Genomic DNA, 27,865 nt, shown 5'->3' with positions numbered 1-27,865 from the left:
AGCAAGTTATAATTGTATGCGTGCGTTCAGAATAGCAGTAACATGAACAAAAGGCTGTCATGCACTGCACCCTTTAGGATTAACAGAAAGGAATACTCTGCCACCTGAAGATTCCCAAGCTTTTTAGGTTCTGTTCAGAGAGTGTGTCAAGAACTTGGAAGGAGCAATCCAAAAGTGACACTATCCTGCCAAAAGTAAGCTGTATGTTCTTTTTCCAAGCAATTGGAAGAAATCTTTGGTATTATATGCTGACTACACTGAAGAACTGACATAGGGAGACAGAAGAAAGCACCAGAGAAGGATTGCTCAAAGAATGCTCTAGGACCAAAGTTCTCCATGCTAGTCATTTAAGTTTTGGAAAATAAAGTGTGGTTCCCCCACCCCCTCCCCAAATGGCAAAACAGTTCAGGTTTAACACAACACTGAATTATAGAAGACTGTTCCCACAATTCCAAAGAAGCCTTTTGCTTTTGGGAGTCCAGGAAGCCTTACAGCTGATCCCAAATGGCAGGCATGGGGCAAGGTGTGGCTGTACAAGTTACAAGGTGTATGGAGAAGACACTAACAAGAAGTTTCTACTCCATTACTGTGGTGGGGGAGGAGAGTTCAAGCACGAGTTTTGTGCATCTGACACAGGTCCTTCCATCCTTTACAAAACCAAAAGTGGCAAAGGACCCTCCCAAAAGATGGAACAGATGGGGTCCAATAAACCCAAGAGAACATATGATGGACACATGCATAGCCAGGACTATTGCTAAAAAAAGTCCAGAGGTGGAGTAGGTACAATGCTTGAGGCAAGCACCACACCACCAAGATAATGCTATCAGTCTGCTAGGCAATCAGTGTGCTAGGTAGGAGCCCCCCTGCACCAGAGCTCATACCCATGGCACTATACCACTGCATAACTACCCAATATATTCCCTTCTGCCTCCGCTACCAATGAATGTCCTTAGATTTCTCTAGGTAACACAGCTGTGCCTACATACATTCAAAATCATTACTGTCCTTGTGAGAGGAAAAAAAAAAATGAAAAAAAAAAAAGGATAACACACTGATACCTCAAAACTGCAGAAACCATGCACTGCACAGCAGATATAGTCACGTAGTTTAAATTACTTCACTGTTTTCAACATATCTAATACCATGTTAATTTCCAAGACCTAGTATTTTACAAACCCACAAACAACAGCTAGAAAGATTACTTATTTAAGAGTATATGTTACTGTCAGATGCATACAGGGGAAGTGTTAGGTTCAGTACAGCATTTTAAATCCCACCGTAATAAGGATTTGGATGTGTGCTATTACGTCAAAGCACATAATGCACAACACGTTCACTACGAAGTAGGCTTGCACATTTGAGGGAAGAAATGAATCCACAAGGGATGTAACATCAAGCCTGATACTCAGACACCCAGCTGTGAGCTTCAGTGAACTGCAGTTGAAGGCTTATAGCAGACATAAACTGAAAGTAAACGTATTGTATTTTCACAAGGATGATGACAGACATCTTTCTCACTGACTCAATGTTTGTAACTTGCTCTGTGATCAAAAGCTCAAAGCCTTTATGAAAGACACACGGCAGTAAAAAGAAGAAAAGGAAAAGTAGTAGTAGGAAAAAACAAAAGAAACCCACAAAAACACACAAGTGGAGTATCGAAAACACATCACAAAACAGCCAGTGTATTAGAGAAGCTACCGTGATATAGGGATTTCAAGTATGCAAACAGAAAATGAGGCTGCATGCAGGATGCTCCAATTAAACTTCAATTTTTAAGCTGTGCAAAAGAATCTCTAAGAAATCTATTTCCTGGCCGTGTAGGACAACATAAGGTGATCACTGGTCTTTAATTCCTTGTTATCTCTCAGAGCATACCCATTTTATCAGCATTATTGTTAGGTCCTAAAAGACAAATACATTTCTCCACTAGCAAAAGCAGTCCTGTGCCTCTATATTCTACAGGTTTGGGTTGCACTAATTTCAGATGAAACGTAAGCAAATGGATATGGATGGAAACAACTCCTTTACTGTATCATTCCAGATGAATCAGATATCAGTCAGGATCATCCAAATAAATTGCACATAAGTTTCAATGCTATCACATTATATATTTTCATACAGTTACACCATCAAGCAGTTACACAGGGCTTGGTCTTAGGATCTCATTGCATTCACACACCCAGTAAAGTACACAAAAGTTGCATGTGCAGAGAGCTTTCAGATCTGAAATCACACTTTTTGCACCATCTTTCCTAAATACATGCCAATTTGTTACCCTTTTCATTCAAATTATTCCCATTGATAGCATTTTAATTTTAGTGACATTTAAGTAAAAGCGTTAAAGTATTTTAAGACAAGAAAATAGTTGTATATGCTTGTATTAATGCTGTTTTAAAACATTACTTGGTTATCAATAAAGAGAATGCCATAATTTTCACAGGGAGTTTCTTACCTTGATCTCCTCAGGGCTTCCTCATCTGGATCTTGCACTGCAGATAAAAATGGTTGCAGTTAGAAAAAGGATGGACGGAAGGATTGACTTCATGATAAAATTACAAGTTCCTTAGAAGAGTATCAAAAGCCTGTCTAAAGGAATGCTCATGCTGACTTTACAGCAGTAGCTTTTATAACAGTGGGAAGAGGAGCAGTTCCCTAGAGCTAAGAAGCAGGATGTTAGGGGGAAAGTGGCTATTACAACTATTTTCTCATTCATTTATTAGCAGTGTTTCACAGCTGTAGGCAATGAACCTACAGAGAGGGTCTGCTGTTTTGTAAGAAAGCATCAGAGGCAGCAGCACATTTATACAAGGAGAAAATAGTAAGTATTTCCCTGTGATATAGGAAAGGGCCCTGAACTTCCTTCTCTGTAGATCAGAAACAAGATCTGAGGTTTGTTACCAGGTGGTCAGAAAAACATTTCCATAGTCAATAAGAAACAAAGTTCAAACTCCCATTACATTCACAGCAGATCTAGATTTACATAAAAAGCTGACAGAGAACCATTTGTACAATGCAAATGATGATCCATGATTTTTTTGACCTCAGGAAGTCACTTCTATAAAAGACTGTTACAGGAGAACTAAGTTCTTTATACTTTTTCTAATGAATTGACAGCTTTTGTTGTCTAAAATGCTGAAAAGTGAAAGATTATTCTGCACAGATTTGATTTGTAAATATGAAGAAATTTGGGGTCACAGATGTTCTTCTGCTGAGACCCTTAGCAGATCAAATAATTTGCTTCTTAAAGTGTAAATTGAGATTTAACACTTTGATTTCCTAGCCCTTTAGTTACATGCAGTGCTCTCAGATCTTAGCTCTCACTGGCAATGACTACAAGCAGGACATGAATTGTCCTGGACTATCGGTCACTAATATTGGCTCAAGAAAATAAATGCATAAATCTAAAACTAGAATGAGGGGGGTGTTTTGGTATTTGACTTACTGTACTCCGTTCCAGTCATCTGGGCAAGGATGCGGAAAGACTTAGACTGCAGATTGGCAGAACGGCGACCCCAGTCTTCAGTTTCATCTTCAGGCTTGTTCTGAGTTTTAAGCACAGCCTGATACACGGGAGAGGCACTGTCTACGTGAGGATCTTTAATAGGAAGGGTACTGCAATTTAGAAAGTGAAACATTGTGAAACAGCACGTGGTAACTTTCATCTCAACCTCACTCTGGTCTTACAGCTTCTTGTCCAAAATAACAGCAATCTAAAGCAAGGCTTTGGGAATACCACTTTTAATGAAAAATACATAGATCAATATTAGGTGAATTAACAGAGATTATAACTTTGAAATGACCTGCTATCACTCAAACTGTATATTCAAAACTATGTAAAAATGCATGGAAATGTCTGTTCATGATTCCTCAGCCAATGCAGCCACAAGCTTATGGTGGTTATAACAATGTGTAAAGGAGACTGACAGTCAAAAATACTTATTTTTCTGAGCATTCTTGTCCAATATAATTTCTTACAAAAACAGCTTGATGTTGATATTATGTACTGTTATAGTTTTGAGACAGTGTACTTTAAGGTTGCATTTAAAAATAGAAAACATATTTCATTATAAAAGTAATGTAATAGGCTTTTACATTTTTTTCCAGAGATGATTATTCTTAGCCAAAACTCCGAATTAAACATCCAGCTGCCATAACTCTGGATTCATCATTTACTAAGCTTGTGAAACATAAGAAATCTTGACTTGTACTCAAGACTTCCACACATATTTTGTATCTAAAATCTTCAGCAGCAGAACATACCTCAGGCTCTTACAATGTCCCTAATTGCCTTGAACAGCGATATATCCAGAAACTTCCAGTTTTGTACTGAAGCCACACCAGAAGCTACAAAACTCTGTAGCACAAATGAGGTAAGCTCTCTTTGATTAATAATGCAAGCGAGAAATAGACTTATTAATAGCTTTTTTATTTCTGTGAAAATAATTTCTACATAGCACAGTTTAAATAGTGACAAAACTGCAGAAATATACAGTGAGGGAATTATGTATACAGTCATATAGTAATTTGACTCCATGCCTTCTGTAAATACAAGGTCAATTTCTGCAGCAAGTGATTTATTGTAAATGGTTTAATGTGCTATTCCACATAGAGCTTTGCAAGCAGCGTGCTCAACTTCAGAAAAACTGAGAAATGACTCTGAAAAGTGAAGGGCCATATGGTCCAACTAAGTCAGTGCTATAAAGTTCAGGGAGCAGTCACCTGCTGTAAAAGTTGCTTCTGTGCTTCAGGCTCAAACTTTAAATTCTTTAGGATGCCATTTTGCAGAGAAAATCTACAAGGAAGTTGTTTTTGTGCTTTGAAAGTATGAGAGAAATCAAGAAAAAGCCCCGAAGTATGTCTGGTATTCTACAAATAACAAAAAGTTACACTAATCATATTATCAGGTAATGCCTTAAATATCTGTACCTTCCAGATGACATACATCTGTACTTCACATTGCATAACATCAGATGTTTTAATGGGTTTGCACCTGACAATGGCATGGATGCATTCTTCAGGTAAGACTGCAGGGGGCTCAGAAACATGATATGTGCTTACATACGTTACGGACTCGCAGCACAGGCAATCCAGGGTTGTATCACACCCCAACTCCTTAGGACTATATTTTTTAAAAAATAAAAGGAGTATTTATATTCCCTATAACCCCTGAATATGCCAACTTCTCACTTTCTTGAGGACCCAGCTGGGCACAACCAAAAGTTCCTTTTCTTTTGTGTTTCAGTATGGTTACCTACATGGTGGAGTGTAGCTTAGGGGAAAAAAAGAAAAAAAAAGAAAGAAAAAGAAAAAGAAATACACAAAACAAAAACCTAAATAGGAATCTTCAGTTCAAGCTCTGAAAAAAAAAAGTTCCCCCAAAGCAGACCCAGGTTTTCAAGTTTCCATTTCTTCAGGCATTTGTCTTAGCATTGACTAAGCATGCAGTATCTTTTGTCTTACTACTGTCCTAGGCGACTGCTTTTATCTGGCCAACAGTTCATATAATCTTACACTTGCAATTTAATGCTGCTGAAGTTTAAAAAAACTGATGGATATGATAGCAAATTTCACAACTGCAGACTGCTTCAGACCAGATAATAAACAACTACATAAATAATACTGCTGATTTCAAACATGGACTACTGTGGCAACAATGGTGTGCAAATCATGGACAGTTTGAATTCCTTTCTTTAACTGCTCCAGCTAAAATGCTTTATTCTTATATTATGACCAGTATACAAAGAAGCAGTTTAGAAGTGTACGTATAGATATGCCATTTGCATAAAGGTAGTTAAAAAAAAAACACCTCTAGAGCCTAGATCACAAATTTTACAGTAGCAATGTGTGGCATTAATATGACATATTAATATCTTTGTGGTAGATGATTAAGGCAGGAAATGGAGCTTGGTGAATTAACCTTCCCTAGCAAAGTGAAATACGCTCCTATAAATTGAACTAGATTAATGCAACACACTGGAATATTTCCAACTCTGCCTTTAATGCAGCAGGCCTCTTTCATTTTCTAAAGTTGTAATTATATTGCGGATGAATAACTAGGACATATGAGCCACTCAGCATGGAAGTGCAAAACACAGAGCATCACTAATTATAAGCACTTCATAAAGCTAAATGTGACAGTTGACTCTTAGAGATAGCCGGATGATGTACATAACAATGTTAATAAGTAGCTCTTATACTTCTTGTTAATTTAATTTTATTTTTTTTTCCATCTGGGTGTGCATGTGCAGAAATATCATGCATCTTTAAGCACATTACCTCAAACTGATGTTACTGAAAAAAAAATCTGCCCTAAGGGGTTAGATCTTTTGAAGGTTTTTCATACAATCTCCTAAGATACTACTGTAGGATTTGACAAAAAACCCTCTCTTTTTTCCACACCATCATACAGGTCTGATATCATTAATACTAAAACAATCTTGAAAGACAGTCAAACCTCTTTGCATAAGTACAAATGTGATTTTATCTTGCACTTCATTATAAACTGTGGCTTACCATGTGAATCACTTCTTGGAATCATTACTCAGTTTTAATTTGACCAAGTCGGTAACTGGTAAGTACAAACTTAGGAAGGACTATAGAGTTCTATCCCTTATGTAAGCATTCAAGAAAATATTGTGACATAGGATATTAGACTGATTATACCTAATAATGAAAGCTCTGAGAGGTAAAAACAAAAAAACAAACAATTCCTGCAGGTTAGTAAATCATGCAGCCAAGTTGACTTATTGTAAAAAACACTAGACTTTATTTAGTTTGTACAATCACATTATTGATTCTGCTCCAGGAACTGTTAGAGCTTAATCCTCATAAAATTGTTGGATTTACATCTGCTTACACGAATTGTGAATTTGGCTGAAACTGCCTAATGGAATTCAAAAGAGGTTTGACTGAAATGTACTTGAAATACCTAACCACAATGTTTTATTGCAACCAACTCTTGGTTCTTGGTGTATCAAAATCAACCGTAACAAAGCAACATAGAATAAGAAAAGACATGAAGTCAGGACAGTTAAACAGTGCTACCTTTAAGCTCCAGCATGAGGTCTGAGTAAAGTGCAGTGTAATTTATAAGCTTTCCATTAAGTTTTCCTTGGTGACCCAGTATATGTGGGTTATTTTCTAAGCAACATACACCTGATGCTGACCTCACTGACAGGAAACATCGCTGATTTCAAATGGTCAAACTGGAAAATGAATCCTTATCCTAATTCTAATGACACTGATAACAAAAGTAAACAGTGTTTCCAGCTATGGCCTGCCAAAAAGAACCGAAGTGCTTTGGATCTGCAGTGCAAGTACCGTTACAGTTTTACATACTGCCTCGTGGCTTCAGGACTTACCTGTAATGTAATGCTAAAAGCCTAAAAAAGAGTAACTAAGTGCCGAGACCACATTATAGGCAGAGAACTGAGACCAAATGAATCAGTATGCAATTTGGTCTGCTTTTACATGAGAAGCTTCTCATACAATTAGTTCTGCATTAAGCAACTCTTATCTCTGACTCGATCAACTAGCAAACTAAAGAGTATCCTCAGCTTCCATTGCAAATTAAAGTTCAGAATAACACAAATGTCAAAGCAACACCTTAAAGAAATGAGTTACGTGTTTGATCAAATGATTGCAGGTCAGTTAATGGGTAGACTGTTGTTACATCAACAAGAACCCTGCCTTTGTATCTAGATTTAAAATGCTGTGTTAATAATACAATCTACTGAGAAGAAAAAAAAAAAAAAAAAAAGTCACACAACAGGCTGTAACACACAGCACAGCAGATTTAAAGAGTTTTCTGCACCTGGCTGAATGTAGAAATAGAAACACGAGTTTCCTCTGAAGCCAGGTGAATGTTAGGCTTGGGAGTCAAGTTTTTAAGCATTGAGTACTATTTGCATCATATAATGCTACAGCATTTAACAGAAAACACCAATATATCAATCCATGCCTACAAAGGATGTGAACCATTACAAAAACCACAGTCACAATGAATTTCTTTCACTGTACTTTGCTAATTGGAAATATGGGTCTACTTACTTACAGATCTACTGTAAGTACTGTACATGGGTCTACTCTACGTACAGATCTACCTGTGGAGATTCACTGAGCTATGGTTAACATGAACAAAGGGTTGAAAGGAAAGAGTCCTCCTCTCAATTAGGGACAGTTGTGATGAACACAATGCAGTAATATCGGTGCAGAAAAATTAGTGAAATAAGAAGTCTAAAAAACAGAAAAGAAATGGCCAGTAGAAGGGAACACAAGCAAATACATAAAGTATCTGCATTTTGAATAAGCCTACAGCTAACATTTAAAAGAAACTACGTTGAAGTGTGTTGCTGTACCTATATTTTGGTGTCATGTGATAAGCAGTTAAGTTCTGTTTTAGGTAGAAAGATACTTGATAAAAAAGAAACAGTGCTACATTTATGCCACATATAATTTCAGTTAAGCCATAAGAAATGTGGATAAGTTTATCAGATAAGAATAGCAGAAATATGTACTAGAAAAGCAAAATTATTAAAGATAATGGATTTTGCCATAGTCCAAAGGATACCAAAGCATATGCATAAGACATATGCATTTGTACAATATATAATCTAGGGATAGGGATAATATAGAACATTCTGTTCTGAAGAATAAAAGTAGACAGAACTAAATAAATACACTGCATTCTTTATGTATCAATCAAAATCTCACCCCCTTCTTTTTTTGAACTATGCACATTAATACAGTGGTTATTACAAAGCACGGTCATTATAAGTGTAAAGTCATCTAACGTCATATATGGTGCACTAAATATATTTTGGTGGGGTTTACCATTTCGAGGAAGAATATTAAAAATAATTGTTACATTTTCTAATTATCCACCCTTTTAACTTCAAAATAATAAAATGCTTTCAAGCACTATCTAGAATTGATTTGTATTTTTCACAGGTAAGATACTCAAGAAAAAAAAATTGACAAGGAAGAGCTGTTGTCATGCACACAGGGGTTATTAGGTGTATCATGCAGAGGAAGAACATTTCACACAAAGAAATAATCTTACCCAGCAAATTCTCCACCTTGGGCTTGTGCCTGGCCTGCAATTGCATCCATGATAGCATCTTGGGAATACATGCTGATCGGAGTGTTATACTGGGCATGAATTATAGTAGCCTTGCCGCCTAGGCCTTTCACCTCAATGGGTTTGTGTGTAGACAGGGCAGAGTCCTTCAGGACATTGGGGTTGAAACGCTCCGTGAACTCCGTACTGGGTTATGCAAGAGTGAGGTTCAAAAGGGAAGGGAGGGAAGAAAGGAGAAAGGTGTGATAGTTAAGTGGGAGAAAAGGCACCAAGAGAGGAGTGTGCATGCATACTCACGGCATTTCACCACAAAAGCTTCTGTTCAGAGAATAAGAGACAACATAACAACAAGTAACAGCTAAAGGCTGGCTGCGCTCATGGATGGCATTTTTGTGTTGGCTCACAATGTGCTAACAGAAAAAAAAGTGAGAGTTGTCACTTTCAAAAAAAAAGCATGAAAAATCCCTAGTTGTATTATTTACAGGTATTAAAATTATATTCTTACATGAATATATACATATAAGTGTATACACATATATATACACGCACACATGTATATATCCGTACCCATGGTTGCATGTACGTACTTCAGGGAATTCCCAATGAAGGGTCTTACAAAGTGCTAGGAAGTGCAATGGGGTGAACAGATGTCAGCTTTGCTATTATTTAGAAGGTTACAGTGTTTTTTTTGTCTGCATGGTTAATCATAATGAAATTTAGTACTCAAAGCTTTTAATGTTCAAAGCTCTCTTTGCAAACTCTAAAGTAATCTGCACAAAATCTGCAGATGGCCAGTGTTGCTGTAACACAATAAATGCTCTGTCTCAAATCAAAATACCTCACGCTGCAATCAATGGGACAATTGCAGTTGGAGGGTGTAGCCATCTTTTTCTAGGGGCTTCATTTACAAGGAAGGGCATTTATTTGAGAAACTGAACCATAAGCAAGATAACTGGAGTTCCCATAGCAATAGGAAGAGCCAGTTTAATGTCAGACTTCAACCAAATTGCACGCGGGCTCTTTGTACTGCCTAGCCATATATTGTCATAGTCCTAGAAGAGGATTGAGGACTGTCTGGAGTTTTAATGAATCATCTAGAGCTCAGCTGTCAGTCACTGAAGTAACTGCTCTTCTCTAACTCGTGGGAGATAAGATTAATATCCAGTCTGCTGTTCATATCTTGCCAACAACAGAAGGATGTCAGCAGTATAGATTCTGAATGCTCACCAGAACTGAGCAAAACAGTCTGTCCTTTGAGAAACACAGGTATGTCACAAAGGTTTCATTTTGAACTGAGCCAAAAGCTAGAAGTGGATATATTCCACCCCCTCCCATCCCATCACTCCCAAAATCTTAAGATTGTTTTAAAATATTTATATATTTAAATTTTATAAATATATATCTTCATATTCATTTATGTATTTATATCGCTAATTTATATATATTTATATTCATTTATATATTTATATTTATATATATTTATATGTTAATATTACTATAATTTTAAGATTATTTATTTTTAATTCAAGTTTCATTTTCAGTTTAAAACCACTAGGTCATAAGTTTATCAGCCAATATTAAGTCTTGCTGAATTTCTTCCTGTGACTGAACAACATCAGCTCTGGTAGTGGAACAAGAGTGTTCCTGTCTGTCATGGATTGGCCACAGGGGGTGTTTGAGTATTAAATCCAAACCATGAACTCTGCATGGAGGAAATGGAAAATCAAGTAAAGCTGGGAGCCATCTGACTTAGTTTTCCAGTGATTATGAAAGGTGACGTGCCACCCCTGGATCCAGCTAGGGGACTCTGTTACGCTTTCTGCTTTTTTAGTGGTGGGATGCCCTGATTGACGATGGGCAGTAGGAGAGCTACAATTACATATGACTCAAAACTACTTGATAGAACATTAACAGCAACATGCTCCAGAAACAGAAACATAAATACACACATGCTGTATTACAGCCACAGCTTTTAATTACACACCACTGTAAGGGAGTGAAATGGGAAACTGCATTATGCTTGCAGGGCAAAGTGAAAATCATCTTTTTACGAAGACATTTTCACATTTAAAATGTCCCTTAATTAGCTATTTTCAACTATGACAATATTATTATATAAAATCATCTGTTGAAACGTGATGTGCAGAGATGTGCAAGCTGTTATACTCTTGACGTTCCAGCATCCACATGCCTTACTCTTAACAATGGTATCTCTTTGCTTTGTAATACCCTCAACAATCACCTGATCTTTAGGAACACAAAGGTCCTTGAGATCTGGAATTCAGTTTTCTCTTTTCCACACACTATTAGATGTATCGAAGAGATTCTAAACCCAAGATCTGAGAAGATTATGAATGAAAAGACAGAGGTTGAATTTGCCACTTTTAAAGAATAATGCTCAAAACAATTGGTTTCCACAATCAATTACAAAAATAAAAGCTACTAACCTTAGAATAGCCTAAGCTTTCCTAACAACAATAGTTGTAGTGATTTAGCCTTTGACTCATGGCATTTAAACAGTTTCAGTGATGCCTTCCATTAGTTCTAGTCATATTACACATACCAAGGCAAAACTTTCACTCAAGTCAACAAGATTCCCATAAAAGCAATAGAAAAAGGTACAGATTTTCAGCTGCAAAGCTTTCATTATAACCCTGGGAGTAAACAGAAGGCATGAATACTTGTAAGGGATGCTGTGCTCCAGGACAAAGTGGCAGAAGCAAGATCCTACAGACAGCTGGAGCAAATGTGCATAGTGAACGGGATTTTTCTGCTAAGCTGGAAAACAACTATTGATAATACGGAAAAATGAATGCTAAAGAAAGTAAGATAGTTACACCCCTATAATGTGACTTCTGCTTTCCAATACAATTGTAACAATAATTATCAATGTAAATTGGCAAGAACTTCATTTGTCCAAAGGACATACATCATATGCAGGACATCACTCTCACACCTCATAGAATCAGCTGAGGATGCCAGACCGGTGTAGATTATATGCATTAAATATTATTTCAACTTTATGTCTTCTACTGCTTTTAACCTTCTCTTTTCAGTTCAAACTTGACATTTACCTAAGACCATTATTTATTTTAAGCTGAATTTAGCCCAATCTCTTCAGCAATTTCTTGACAACGCTCAGTTCAGAGACAGAAGCAGGAATTTAGAGAGAATCCTCTGCCCTTACCCTAGGAAACTAAAGATCAGAGCTGAGGACTCTGTGAACTTCCCTACATAAAGCAGATCAATCGCAACTTCAAATGAGTGGTGTCTTCTTATTTGGGGAACATTTTTACTCAGGTTAATTACTTTTTAGATCTTTTCAATATCAGTATCTAGTACAAACCTAAATGTGAATTTTAGTGGAGTGGGCCTTCAGAAATTAATTTAATACTTATGCAAAAATATACATCACTAATAACACATCAAAAAAGGCTTTGATAAGGCTCCCCAAATCCTGAAGGCATGAAAATTATTTAAAAAGTTAGGAGGAATCCAATCCTGACTGTAGAGATGAAAATATCTGGAAGTATTTATAAGAACTGAGCAAACACAGATGCTAACTCTATTTGCTGTATTAGAACATCACCATGAAATGTCAAACACATCATGTGCTTAGAACATAGCACCACTGGACAGCAGTGCAGCATATGACACTTGCCATAACAACAAGATTATTAAAAAAAAAAACCAACATTATTGTAAGCAAAACACAGCAGGAACACAAGGGATCATGCTACCCCAGAAAGCAACTCTTCACACAGAGCATTAACATGAATACTTGGCACTGTATAGAAGTGATACTAACTTGGAAGTGGTGTTGGTTATAACCTAAAAGAAGAGAAAGAGAACAAATAACATCAAAAACAACTAAACAGAAAATAGCAATAGTTTTTAGATTGCAAAGGGCAAAAGGTATTTACAGAAGCTTACTAAAGCTTTATTTTCAGACCATCTACAAATAAGAGCAAAAAGAAAATGCATGCCTGAGAACCCCACCATGATTAAAAAAGGAAAAAATGCAGGGATTATAGTTTATCCACTAGGACTTAGCAAGGTACCATGGCATTTTGGCTGACACTTGAACATGATTTTATTGCTGTGCATCCCTGAATAAACTATTGTCAAAGTTTATGGTAGAAAAAAGAAAAAAAAAATATTGGCAGGGTATATTTTCATCTGACAATACCAAATGAGTTGCAGAGATTATCCTCTTCCCTCAGATACTAAATATTCAGGGGTGAAGTTTGTTCTCACGCCATCCTCAGAATTGCTATTGCAAGACTGACTTTTTTTTGTCTTGCTGGAAAATACCCAGAGAATGTTTTAAGTCTAAACCTAAAGAATATGCCTTTATATTTAACAACCTCTTGGCTTAAATTTGACTGCACCTACATTAAGTGGTGTAAGCCAATTAATTTCTGCATAGTCATTCCTAATTTTCTTCACATGAAATGAAGAGAGATTCCATACATTCTGTTTTTCTAATTTGGCTATCCAAATCTGAACGTTTTATTCCATGTGTTACGTACACAGTATGAAAAAAATATGGTCATCCTATATTCTGCTTCACTCCATAAACAAGAAGAGACTGATTTGGATGGTCATTCCAAAGGAACACAATACCAGGCTCAAAACGTAGGCCTGATGCAGGCAAAGCTTGCAGCAATGAGGATAGCATGCTCAGATGGTAATAATACATTATATGATTGGCAAATAACTCCTTTGGATGGAAAAATAGCTTTAGCAGGCTGCAATATTTTTCCCTTAGTTTCTTCAAAACTTAGATAACCAATTTTTGCTCTTATTCTTGGATGAAGAATAATTTATCATAGGTTGAGCAAAATAAAAAGGAAGAGAGTCCAGCATCAGTTAAACATTTCTTCCTATTTAGCTGCACAGAATGCTGTTGCAGAACCGGGCACTAAACCTTCCAACTTGCTGCTGTTACATTGCTGGATCTGGAGTGGATCTGGGATTGATACAAAACACTGGACAGCAATATTAGAGTGACATTCAAACTGGATTTGTCTCCTTCTGCTTTTTCTTGGGGAACCTCTGATATACTGCCTTTTATATATATATATATATATACACACACAGTCCTTTTGCAATTGGCTCATCCTGCTGCATTTTTCATGAGCGAAAAATACTCTAACGAGACAAAGCTGCAGAAAAGGATTTGCACTTCTGCATTTTGATGGAAAAGCAACCACAGATCACCCTCTACAATTACTGTTCTACAGCCTCTCAGATTCAGGAATATTCTTCTAACTTCATAAACCCTATGTTAAGCCAACTATATCAGTCTGTTACAGGAACCAGAAGCTATATTAGGAACAAACTGCAGCCTGTAAGCACCTCAGTGATCCTATATCCATTTTAGGTACCTACAGGACAGCTGGACACTCATTTACAATGAAACATGGTGTAACAGTATCATTTTCTGAAGTGGACTCTGATGGCTGCTTTAATCCCCTAATCCAGGTCTCTGCCTTGCACATACAGTTACACTTCAAAGGCAGAACTGTGGGATCCTTAAGACAGGACAGGAACCATTTATTTGCATGTAATGTCTATAGATAAAAATCATTACGTCCACACACTAGGAACAGCTCAACAGCCACATATCTCAAGAAAGATTTTTTTAGACGTGAAGTCGTTACTAGTTTCCTTCAAAGTGAGTAAAGATTTCCTTCTCTTTATGTTCAGTGTGCAATGAGAAAAACCTCGCCAGTTCAGAGCCACACACTATTTTAGCTTAATTCTAAATACGGACACGTATGAAACACCCAACTTGGTGCTCACAGAGGTCACACAGTAAGAAGCCAGTAACCCAAGCCACCTGGCACGTACATGCAGGGCAGGTATTTACTGTCCTTGACCTACAACGTGAAAAATAACTTACATTGGAATGAAAAAGAACCACATGTTAGAAGCTATGAGTCACTCTTCGTATTTATTAATGCTCCCCTTTCCAGAGCTTTCAGCACATAAACCTCTGCACTTTTAACAAGCCACCTCTGTATTTTCCACCCTGGCCCAGGATGATAAAATCTTAATGTAAGAGTGTATCAGAGAAACACATGCTTTGTTATTCTTCAAAGGTCAGGGAAATAGTCTCAAAATTAATTTTAGTTTACCAATAGGATTTTCCGAAGGGTTTAGCTAAACCTCTGACAGCAATTCACACAATTAAGCTAAAAAGATTTGATGAAAACAACACCAAATTGAAATACAAAATACATATTTAGACCTACCCCCAAACTTGAGTTTTCTTGTAGGTTTTACTATACTGGTAAGTGGATGTTCATGAATGCATAATAACTTCAGGTTTTGAAGCTCCATAATTTAGTAATCTTCATTTTATCCAAAACAACAAAGTCCAGAGCTGATTTTGCAGGTCTTACAGGGCTTTCCCTTTGTGCTTGTTCATATATGAGATCAAGACTATCATGGATTATACGAAGTCCCAAGATAGTCGCACATTCCATGTTACTATCTGCAGAACAGTAGGAAAGATGCCTCTCACTTCATGGGCAACGCTCCACTGGGAGCGGGAATGAAGGATTTAATGAGCTCTTATTTTATTTTTATTTTTATTTTTTTCATGTAAACAGAGATTCAGAATGCTCTAAAGCTCAGAGGAATTACTTGAGAAGACACATGTACTTAGTAGCTCCTGGCTCTTCCATCTTTTCAGCTTGCTTCTGAGCATTAGGATAAAGATTGATTTAACAGAAAATTTAGATAATATTTTGTATATTTTCTTATTTGTTCATTATTCATGTTTAAAATATAGACTGTTTATCACTGTTACGGACATTACAGGCAGTCAGCAAATTGACTAAAATTTTGCTCAAACTCAGAAAAAAATCTCAGATGGTTGTTCCAAGGTTGAACCTTCCTTTGTTATTCAGTGTATTGGCACAGGTGGGCACTAACAGAGAACTTTAATTATATTTGGCTGTGAATGTGCACATAAAAAGGAGACAAAATGTGGAAAAGCAGCAGAGTGAAGAAAGTGAAATGTTTTCTGCAGAAATGTTTTCTTTTTTAGCCCAACAATCACAGTAATTATATTATGTAGCCCTATTGCAATGCCCTCCTCAAGTGTGGTTCACAATGACTCCAGTGAGTGGTAAATGCAGCTGTGTTGTAATTTTAATAATACAGAAATACTCAGAATGCTGAGCCATCCAAAATACAGCCCCTTCACACTCACCCTTGCAGATGTTAAGATATGTGAAGATAGTGGGAGAAAGACAGTGAGGTATACTCCCAGAAAACTTTGTATATTGAAATAAGACAAGAATTAGTTGCCCTGAAAAAAAACGTAAATGAGGAAAGGAGCATTTTGAGGTTTATTTTGCTGATCTTGCTTATTAATTTTAGTTAGTTTCCTTTAAACATGAAAGGCCTTTCTTATTTATCCAGTATGAGAAAAGAGTATAGGATTTCTTCAGATAAGTTAATTAGGATTGGAAGTGCTGACTGCTCAAGAGAGTTGTGATGAATTATCTAAACTGCATGAATCATCTAAAGCATGTGTATATGATCTTTTATAGGAATTAAATATCCTTTGGAACAACTTTAAATCCTTAGTTTTACTCTTAGAAAGAGTTTCTGTGATCAGATATAAAGTACTTGAAAATATGCATTTATTATCACACCTTGAATGGATTGTCTGATTTTTTTCCTCATGTAACTAAGTCCCTAGTGTTGAAATTACACTTTTTCCCATATTTGTAATAAGAAACTTCTCTTCATTTTTAAATAAACACAAATAAACAAATTTGAGATTTGTTTGCAAATTAATACATGAAGGCAGAAAAAGTAGGAAAATGTGTTTAACATTGCTCTTTCTCATGTACTGTACCCAAGTTGCTTACTTTACACACCTACCAATAACACAGTATGCAATACACTAACACACTGAAAACCTTGACAGTGTGGGATCAAAGGCAGCATCTGCAGATTATACCTTCATAACATACAAGTTAAGAACAAAGCTGTGAGATCAGATGTGAGACAGATGATGTTCAAACCAGAGGATTCAACAAATTGCGATTTTGACTCATTTTGTATAGGAAAGCCAATACATTAAGGAATACATTAAGGCAAGACACTGCAGTACACTAGGATGTCAGATGCTGGTCAAAGCAATTTCTCTTTTACAGGAGCTTTTATAAGGGCTCTACAAGACTACGTGCATTAGTTTAAAACAGAAAATGCCAAAACTCTGAGGTGATTACAGTTACTTCAATCATAGTCTCCTTCCTCATGCTCTGGTGATTATTGCCAATCCATATTGCAATTCCGATACCAAAGACCAAGAGTTATTCTGCAACTGTACTGTGTATATATTATGGGGGTACTATACATTTTAAAGACTGTTCCAGACCTTAATCACAATTACAAGACAAATGTTCAATAGGGTAGGTACTAGCACATTCAATTTTCAGCAAAATCATACTTGAATATTATTATGAACTTATTTAAATATTAAATATTTTACCACGTTACCTACCCTCTAGGAAGTCCACCTTCTGAAGCCCTTCGTCTGAGACTTAATTTATGCATCTCAGCCATTTCCCTTAGAGTCTCTGCTGAGTAAAGGCCAATAGGGTTGTTATACTGCCTTGCAGGGCTCAGCTGGTGTACAGGACTATTGCCATCAGCCAAGGCAGGGCTTAGTTTTGAATCTAGATTACTCTTTGCAGGTGAAATGTCAGGAGTCACAGACTGAGAGGACATGGAAGATCTAACAGTGGTAGTCTTTAAGTAGGAAGAGCTATTTGAAAAGCTGATCTCTTGCTTGTTGAGGTAGCCTGAAAATGTTCCATTGGTTGCTAAAACACTACCCATAGGCCCAGTCGCCGTGTTAGTTAGAGGACTGAAGGTTGTTCTGTTGTCATTGATTTCCCAAGCAGGTTCCTGTAGTAGCAAACATGCAGGCCAAGAAAAGAAAAAAAGAAAAGAGCAATCATAGAACACATGCAAAAAATAACACATCTGCAATTACTGCTTTTTAAACATATGAATAAACTTGCAATAAATAGATTAAGGGCCAAAGCATTCAACCTTTCAGGAAAGATTTTAAATGAAGAAGCTCACTCTTTCAAAATAAGGGAAGCAAAACATACTCAGGCATTTTTTATTGCTTTTTAGTTCAAATCAACAAACTAAAGCTTATAATTAACAAAGCATTTGCTACTAGTCAACCTCATAGCAATTAACTGCATACGAAGACAACACTGTCCATTAAGTTCTAGGATAATTAAGAAATCTTAGAAGATGTCTTGAGGTAAGAATTATTTGAAATAATATACAAACAAAAGAGTCAATCTCGTTATTATAAAAATACAATTATTCTATTTTTCATAAGTACACTTGAAGTTATTGAAGCCCACACATTGCATTGCTTTCACAGGCTCTCATTCATGCTAATTAGGCCATGCAGCACGGTTAGCAAATAGACCAACTGGACTCAAGAACAGTTATCCGCTTAATGGACAGAAATAGTCTGTTCTGATCATTTCTGCATAATTCCCACTTGAAGGAATGTGAGCATGAGTATATAAATGAAGGTTGTATGATCCTATAGCTATGTCCCAGATAGTATTCCTAACTAGGGCAGCAGGATGTATAATTTTAGTCAAAGTCACAGCTCTCCTGACAATAACTATACCCATAGAAGTATGGTGCTGTGCTGGTGCTCAAATTAGAACCATACTAACATGAAAATCCTGAAAAAAGGCAGTACCATGCTTCATTTTCATAAATGATTTGCTATTAATGTAACAGTGAAACTAAAGTAAAAGGTATTATCAAAAAAGAAAAATACTGCTTTTCTAGCAACACAATATAGGAAACAGCAATTGTCAAAAAACAAATAAACAAGCAAAAAACAACCAAAAGCTGAACATCAATTAATGAATACAGCTCATTCTCTCAGTTTTGAGGAAGTTACATGTAAAAATTCTGTGCTCATGTTGGCTAAAATATCCTATCCCTGCTTCTGCCCTTCAGTTCAAGCTTGTTCTGGAGTAGCACTATCTAAGTCACCGGGACTGGAGAGGACTCAGCACTACACAGGAAGCACTGAGTACACTTTGGGTTAAATTGCCTCTTTTCCTTCCATCTACTGGCAGTGTAGAGACTGCAGTTCTGTACTTTTTAGAAGGCTGCTGACTTGCAGTATGGACAATTTTATCAAAGAAGATATAAACTTCTCTTTCAGGTGGGCATTTTATATTTTTCCTCTCGGTTTTCTTATTCATTTTTTTTAAATCTAAAATAAATTAGGATCTAAGAACATTAGTTATGGTTGGATATGGAAAAAAAAAAACAAACTTTTTTTTTTTTTTTTTTTTTTTTTTTTTACTATTCGGCTTGTCAGCCTGTCTTTGTCTTGTTAATACCTAACTGTTGTTTCTTTTTCTTTTTCTTTTTTTTTTTTAATTTGAGCAAAGCTGTTTCCATACATGCACTATATTAATCTTTAAGCATATCTGTTCAGCAGTTCAGGCCTTCTACATGCAATGTCTTTGAAAATATTGTGGCATTTGTTGTTTTTTGGGAGGTTGCTTCACACAATGTGAAGGAACAATTAGCATAACCAGTTATGAAACTGCCTAATCTAGGGTACGATGCAAAAATTTTCCATGTTTAAATAAGAAAAAAAAAATCAATCAGCTGAAGTACCCAACAAAATATTTGAATGCCTGGCAATTTATAGATTTCTCTAGAGCCCATAATATCGATTTGTAGTTTATCTCAGAAACTTAATGTCCTGGCTCCAGCCTGATTCGGGCTACACGTGTCTTGCTAAAGAAGGAGGATCACTTTCCCCTCTCCCTCTGGACCTAGACACACTGCAGCTGTAGCTGGTACCCAGATACCTGCCTGCTCCAAGTTAAGAGGCCCACCAGTAATGCTGCCAGCAGGCTGCAGTCCAGCCTGGGGAGACAGGAACAAGGAGGGGACATGGCTCTGCAGAAGGGATGGAGTTCACAACCTGCTCTCAGTGAAAGCCAGAACACCAGCAGGTGTGGGCCTCCAGGGACATTTTGCCTGGCACTGCTTTGATTGCCATATTTAATATCCTACATGCACTTCCCCCAGCCTTTTATGAATCACAGGCCTGAGAATAATTTGGCCTCTGATTTTCTGCTTCTGCTACTATTGGTTACCATTAACATCATTTACTGATTTTCATTTTAAGGTTCACTAGAAAGATAAATACTTTATATTCTCCTTGTGGATTTTTCTATATTACGTATTTAAGTTCAGGGGTTTAGGGAGTTTAGGGAAAAATCAAGATACTATGATTTGCCTAATTATAATTCATTGCAAAAAGCAAGCAAACAAACAAACAAAAACCCAAGCCCACCCAACAAAATTAAAGGTCTGGAGGATAAAATTAATCATAGCATTAATACATTTAAGACATTCTGAATCAAACATGTAAGTCAGATAAAATGAACTGAGAACATTTTTTGTGGCAATAAACAGGAAGAGATTTTAGCTGGCAATAATAGCTGCCTGAGGCCATTGAAATAAATAATCATAGAAGTGTTTTTCAGACTATTCTTTTTTAAATAAATAAATAAAATTGAATTACGTACTTCAGCCATTATACGCTGGATGTTGAAAAGATCAACCAACCAACCAACCTTAAGTGGCCTACTGCAAGTTTCCAAGTATCAATAAATAAGCAGAAAGCACAGATTCTCTCTAAAAATGTTTTTAAAAAGGGGCACGTGCACAATGATGTGTTCATAAATTAAGTCACCACCTGTGCAAATTAATTTTACTTGCTAGCAAAGGGGAAAAATAAACATTAAAAACAAAACAAAACAATATGGAGACAATGAAGAAGAAAAAGGATATAACAGAGCTATATTAGTTTGTAACCTTGAAAACTCTTTTATCTAAATTTACTGTGGGTTTCCTTTCTAAACCATGTAATAAAGGGACATGCAGAGTTCTAATTATACAGTATCAGTGTCAGCTGCTAATGAGAGAAAAGCCAGATATTTCCTCAATCAAAATGCATTTTTGTAGTTTTGTGTTACTGGACATTATGCAAAGTTACTGGACAGTATGCAAAGGGAAAATTATAGGTCAGCCATAAGAAATGATGGCTGATGATTTTGCCAAGCCTTATGACATGCACGAGCTCTGGTTTTACTCCTCAAACAATTTCCAGCTGCAATATAGCACACTAATAGCCCAATAGTAGAACTCCTAGGAACCCAGCAGTGCCAGGTTAGCATTCTCCATTTTGCATTAATATTCATAGTAGTTTCAATGTAGGTGTTTTCCCTTTATCTGGGAAGAAAGGAGTGGAACAGAAAGGTGCTGTTTAATTTCTGCAGAATTACTGCTCAATAATCAGCTCATTTATCTCTTTCCTGTAGTGATTTACCAAGTATCTCTCATTCAGTTTATTTGTGGGATGATATTTGATATTTTAGAATAAACTTTTTTTTTTTTTTTTTTTTTTTTTTTGTCCCTTTCAGGTCAGTTGCAAAAACAGATGAATGCAGCAAAAGGATTTCTGAAACGTGAAGGTCACATGTCTAATACTGAGCAGCAGTGTAGCCACTGGCACCACATCTCATGAAACTCAGCAACAGTAACAAGCACTCTCTTGCTGCCCAGCTCTCTCCTCCCATTCTGTCTCACAGTCTCTGTGGCTGGAAAAGCAAGCTAACATTTCCACCTGTGCCAGTCTGATGCTACTCTTCAGCCGACCAGAAGAGGAGGCTCTGACACTGAGCAATGGGCTTCTTCCCTGAAGCAGGAAGGATGCTGTGATCTTGCAGCAAACCCTTACACTACGTGGGGAAAACTGGGTTTTGATTTCGCAGTGTAATGTCAGTGACTAAGCTTAAAACTGACAAATGCAGAGGAGTCTCAAACTTTTGGGAATACAAGGAAGCTATGAATCAGCTCAATTTCCACTCTGCAGTATTTTATTATTTTCCTTATAAATATTTAATTTCTAACGAAGGTAAATGTTCCTTCTTATATATTGGAAAAATGAGAAACTAATTTATATAGGAAGATACTTTACCAGTTTTTTAGGTCATAATTTGACAGACCAGGTTTTATTTGTCTGTTCGTATGACCATACAGCCTTTCATAAACTACTCCAACTTTTGGGGTTCTGGGAGAACAATTTTAAAACTCTTTGGCGATAGTAATGAACTTGACCTCCCAGCATGCCCAAGAAGAAGCTAAGTGTTACCTTAAGCTTTTTACAGAAAAGAAAATAGAGGCACAATGGCATTAAATGACCCTGCTCAAAGACACCCAACGAACAGCTTTTGGCTCAGCCTGTTCTTCCATACTATGCTTTGCTAAAAAAGTCAATCATCTCTTCATCTATTTTCTCTTAGCCACACAGATTTCTGGCTTTGTCATGAAACAAGTCCTAAGCATTATGAGATCCTTAATGGGACTCTGAAGTAAGTGTGTTTGGTAGTGTAGTTACATTATTAAAATTAAAGAGGCTGTCTTAAACTTTACACAAAGGGGCAAGTGTTAAAGATAAGTCTATAGCCTTCAAGCTTCAGCTCAAACATGTCGAACTGCACTGAGGTGAATCCTCACCTGTATTATGTCCCAATGAACAACTGCAAGAACTCACTGACTGTTGATGACTTAGTTTCAAGTCTGTGGATTCATGCTTATTCTTGCTATTTGAATGCTTTCAGCCTTAGTTATGCCCTCCTCCCAGCTATGCCTCATCTATGCAAAATATCTGACCTCAACTCATCCTAAATCAAAATTGTTGCAAGTTTGATGTTAGAGAAGGAAATGGTGAAACTGTAAATCAGTCAAGCTCTTATTTCTAATAATAGTTCTACAGCACAGCTGATGCCATACTTAGGGTTGCAGAACCTGTATCATCCATAACATGGATCAGCTCAAGAAAGTAAGGAGAAAATCTATGTTGCTTGTGGAACACAGACAAATCTCTATCATGCTGAAGAACTCAGGATTTTCTTAAACCTTCCTCACATCTTTTTAAAAGAAGAAATATACGCTTGAAAATTAGTGGAAGCTAGAGTCAGATCAGCAATAATGTGCAAAAGAATTCATGGCTTATGCTAAGACACTGAACATTCACATGCAGATTCTTTAGCTAACATTGCCATGCCTTAACCTTGACCCAGAGAGAGGTAAGAAAAACTTCCCTTCATGTTCAAGGACAGTACTATCATGAATGTTTTGTAAGGCAGTGTTTTGCTATTTTGGAAATGCAATTGAACTCATTTCATGTGAACCATCGGAGTCTAAACACTGTCAGGCAGTGATGTGGAAGAGACAGCTTCTTGCCTATGTGTCAAAGAATTCTTCACTTCTACAGTGATAACCACTGATAGAAAAAATAAAGGGACAAGCAAGGAACCTTGTTCTTACAGTATATTTACCTTAACATACCTTATTTCAACATCCCCATACAGCTGTTTGCATGACTGAAGACTTTTTATTCTGGATTTTGAGACCTCTTTTCCCATGGTTCATTCCCTTCCAAACCACCCTCAGAGAAGCCTTTCACTTTCTGCACTCAGCAATACCTTGATTACTTTCTAACAGTTAAAATTGCTGTTATCTACCTCCGCCTTTCTATTGCTCAGATACATGCCTTAGCCCAAGAAGACATAAAGCTGGCTTTCACAATTCCTGTTTTTATATCTGGTCAGGAGTTTCTGTACTCCAAAACACAAATGTCACTCCTCCTGGCCTGCTACTGGTGCCCCACTCCAGCACTCCACTGCTGCCTGTTCCCCTAGGCCAAAGTCCCTACCTAAAAAAAATGTCTGAACACTGTTAGAAAACCTGTTCCTCACCATACCTTCACTTAGATGCTACCTTCTCCCACAGACAGGTTCTTGTAAATCTTTATTCCAGCTGCAACTACTGCCTGTAGCCCATTCAGAATAGTCTACCTTCAACATCCCCTACAAACCTTTCCTAAGTACCGACACAGAATGCTCAAGTGCAAGACAACACACTTTTGAAAAAGGACCGAGTCCTTTGATTCTCATATCACTCTGAAGGATTAAAATAGAAAATGTGAAGTGACCTTTTATTTTACATCTTTTATGTCACAGGCATTTTTAGGACTTTTTAAAAACTACAGTGTGTGAAATTAACTCTTCTATAGGGTAGTTAGTTACAGGAGAAAATAGTTTTGTGTGGTAAACAGCTTTGAATGTCTATGGCAGTAATTTTAAAATTAACACTTGCCAGGGAAGAAGCGCACCTAATACAGAGCCAATAAAAATCTGATACATCTTTATACAGGCTTTTATGTACCTGTGGTAGATGGAAGTAGTCAAATCTGTCATACCTGCACAGGTGTGATTGAGGGTCTCAAATGATAGTTGTCAGTCTGTGCTGGTGAATGACTCTGAAGAGAGATGTGTACTTGCTGCCTAACAGCATTCTGTGTAGTTCTTAAGGAAAATAAGTACTCTCTCCCTCTTCCTGCGCTTATTACTTTGCTGGTGCAGTGGAACACCAGTCCGACTAAAAGAATGATCCTTTTTCTTCCAGGAATTTATTTTGGTGACTTACAATATCTTTCTCCCAGAGTGTATTTACAAAATCACGACATACGCAGAAACAACTCTGAGGAAGATAAATTATTGATTTCTTTTTCCCTTACCAAAAAGTTTACAAGATCCAGAGTGAAATAACATTATTTCTGTCTCAACTAATAAATAGCCATTCAGGTTCATTTCAAACTTGGCAAAATAAAATTGAATCAAATTATTCTCCCCAAGTTCATTCTCTGCTAATTTGAATGTGTCTACAGCAGTTAACATGGATGATGTTTACCTTCTGAGCTCTGAATTTGGAAAGCATGGCATTTATTAAAAAAAATAATAATTAAAAAAAATAATTAAAAATTATCTATGGAAATTAGAACTGATAAAAACTGAAGATCACCTAGTTCCCCACGTATTTTAATTTTTAGTGTTTCTTAGTTACGCTACAAGGTTGGGATGAAACTGCCACTTACAGAATGGGTAAAATTACAGCCATGGGGATTTTACCTCCTCTCCATTTATCTAATTAAGTGTATCAGCAATTCAAACATCCTCCCCAGTGCTTTAGCCTAAGGATGTACACCATTTTTCAGGCACCCTTACTTCTCAGTGCCTCCAAAATATAGATGATGAGTTGCCAGGTACAGTCAATGAATGACATTTGTTCTAATATGAAAATTTAAATTATGGAAGATAACCAACTTTGACATCAGAAACCAAGCCATCCATTTCCTCTGCCACTTGCTGTCATTCATTAAATTGACTTATCTTCTCTTTTATTTCAATGTTTATTTAATAATACAACAAGAATGCAATATGCAAGTCTTCAAATGCCCTAATATGTCCCCTTTCCAAACCACTGCCTTTTCAGTTGTAGTCAGGATTTAGTTACACTGAGGCACAGTCTAATGGGCTTTACCCGAAGAATAAACAAAAATAAATGTATATTTTGAGAAATTTTGGTAGCTTCTAGTAGCCTAGATTAAAACAAAATCAGGAAGACAACAGATTCCAGCTGCTTGATTAGACCAAATTGTGTCAGAGGATAGCTAGATGCTTTGGTTCTGCTAATCAGAAAATAGCAAAGTACAAATTCACAAGTACACTGCATTATAGGCAGTTTTGCTACCTGTGCATTCCATGTTTACTTGTCTGGGAGGGGCAAAATCTATTTTCTGTAGTAGGTTTACCTTTACCCATTTTTTTTACCTTTACTATGGTAGATAAAATGTTAACTTGATGAGTAGAAATGTGTTACATACCTTCTGGTGGGGAATTACAGCTCTGGGAGAGTCAATTTTGGGTGCTGTGGTTGAAACTGGCACTGGGCGTTTAGATCTGGGAATCAAAAAAAATATTAATCACGAATCCTAATTTTTGGATAAAATTTTACATTTCATGCAAAAATGTTGCTTCATCTGGAGTGAAAGCTAGGCAAAGCTTAGATTTTTTCTAGTGATCACACTTCATTCTCATTTGCAAAAGTCTTGGATGTGAGAAATAAAGTTTGATTTATTTTCTCTGAATGATGAAAAGCAAGCAGTTACAGAAGCAGCCTCTGACTTGGAAGATCATCCATTTTCCACTACCTTGTGCCGAACTGAATTTTTATAGATGCCAATCAGCCACAACAAGAGATAAATTCAGGTTTGGGCAATGCTCTGGAAAATGGGACGTAGAAGAGTCTTAAAATGCAAAAACTAAACTTTGATTCTGAGGCATCTCAAGATCAAGTCCTCAAGAGATTATTATTTAATACTTTAAACTATGTAGCAATTAGCATACTTTAAACTCCTGTGCAAGGAGAAACATGAGCTTCATACTGGAGAATACATAGTTTCAACAGGAGTAGATCACTAGCTAGTTAACTGCACTCCAAATGCCTACCTTTCACCTGTGTATGATAAATATATGTACACGATCATTTTTTAAAAAAACAGAGATAATCCTTATTAAAATGATTGCAAAGCACACTATTCACCCTTTCACTGAAACATAACAAAGGAAGTCAATAAAGCACAGTGACAAACGTTAACTGAAGTACTTTGGGATGCTCAGGTAAGTGAAGACCTATTTGTGGAGCTTTTGTGAGAACCTGTGTAGCGCTGAATAACCCTCTGAAATTCTCCCAGAAAACATGGGATCACAAGAGAAAATGAAATGAAAAACATACAAATAATCAAAGGAATTGGAATTACACAACTACTACCCTATTGCCAATCAACAGATCAGTATGCCTGGAATTCTTATTGATAAAGTTACATTTCAAAATCAGGATAGAGGAACAAAAATGAAATTAATATACTTAAAAGCACACAAAACTGTTACTCAGGCAGAAGTGATTATTAAGACAATTGGAACTGTTCACTTTAGAGAGGAAATGAATAAAGGAAGACATTACAGGAGTGTAGAAAATAATGAATGATAGAAAAGGGGGAATAAAGCTGTGCTCCTGGACATTAAGTGAAATTGAAAAGACAACACATGTACAATTGATAAAGGCAAACATTGTTTCCTAGAGTACTTGATTAACCTGAGGTGAAACTCATTGTTACAAGACAACATTGAGACAATGAGAATAGCAGGATGTCAGAATGGATTAGACAGATAAACTTAAAAAAAACTGCAGAAGATGCTTTAGGTTCAGTAAAAATTAGTAGCCATCCAGATTCTCAGTTTTCATGGCATAACTTGGATCTGCAGTGGCAGACATTCCATGCTAGGTTCATTCCTTCCTTATAGAGGGCTGTATTGCACTTTCCTGTGAAATACTTAACAGTGGCACCTATCAGAGAAAGAAAACTGAGCTAGATAAAAGCTGGGCTTATCCATTGTGGCAATTCCCACATTAATACCTAGCTTCATGTTTAGCTGTGTATATGGCTTTAGTTGACATACTTAAAATACCCATACCAGCAGAAACACACAAACCAGCCAAGCAACGCTAGGAAAAATGAGATGATAATCCATACAGAAATTGGAAAATTTTGTTATAGAAGAGATGGAAATGATGCTAGTTTTGAGAGTTGAAGTCAAAGACAATATCCTAATTTGAAAATGAACAATCTGAGGAGACAATAAAAACTGGTATTTTGGTAAACAATAGGCAATTAACCTATGAAATTCACTGGCATACTGTATTCCTGAAACAAGAGGCTAGAAAAGGCTCTAATGTTGATATTCACAGTATTCACAGTTGGACTGTATCATAATA

The 27,865-nt window shown here is 36.6% G+C and overlaps 1 protein-coding gene and 1 long non-coding RNA gene across 23 annotated transcripts in view; one reads left to right on the top strand and one right to left on the bottom strand.

The window, feature by feature from the left end:
- The window catches only part of LOC118168898, a 75,310-nt gene extending 53,755 nt beyond the window's left edge, over positions 1 to 21,555 (top strand). The window contains exons 2-3 of the long non-coding RNA XR_004751850.1: positions 15,700 to 15,747; positions 19,112 to 21,555. This is a non-coding gene — a long non-coding RNA (uncharacterized LOC118168898). The remainder of the gene's footprint in view (positions 1 to 15,699; positions 15,748 to 19,111) is intronic.
- LDB3 (LIM domain binding 3) overlaps positions 1 to 27,865 on the bottom strand; it is a 118,380-nt gene that overhangs the window by 43,005 nt on the left and 47,510 nt on the right. For 19 of the 22 annotated variants that reach the window (XM_035329596.1, XM_035329601.1, XM_035329598.1 and 16 more), the window contains 4 exons: positions 25,914 to 25,989; positions 17,610 to 18,016; positions 3,443 to 3,612; positions 2,453 to 2,489 (listed from right to left, as the gene is read on the bottom strand). In XM_035329596.1, coding sequence (XP_035185487.1) covers positions 2,453 to 2,489; positions 3,443 to 3,612; positions 17,610 to 18,016; positions 25,914 to 25,989 — 690 coding nt within the window. Of the gene's footprint in view, positions 1 to 2,452; positions 2,490 to 3,442; positions 3,613 to 9,061; positions 9,266 to 12,887; positions 12,911 to 17,609; positions 18,017 to 25,913; positions 25,990 to 27,865 lie in introns of all 22 variants that reach the window. The other 3 variants (XM_035329608.1, XM_035329611.1, XM_035329617.1) reach the window with 1 other exon arrangement.

This window comes from Oxyura jamaicensis, chromosome 6, assembly GCF_011077185.1.
Source record: "Oxyura jamaicensis isolate SHBP4307 breed ruddy duck chromosome 6, BPBGC_Ojam_1.0, whole genome shotgun sequence".
NCBI classification, from domain to species: Eukaryota; Metazoa; Chordata; class Aves; order Anseriformes; family Anatidae; genus Oxyura; species Oxyura jamaicensis.
Note: the sequence above shows the minus strand (reverse complement) of the source record. Positions and strands in the feature narration are given on the sequence as shown.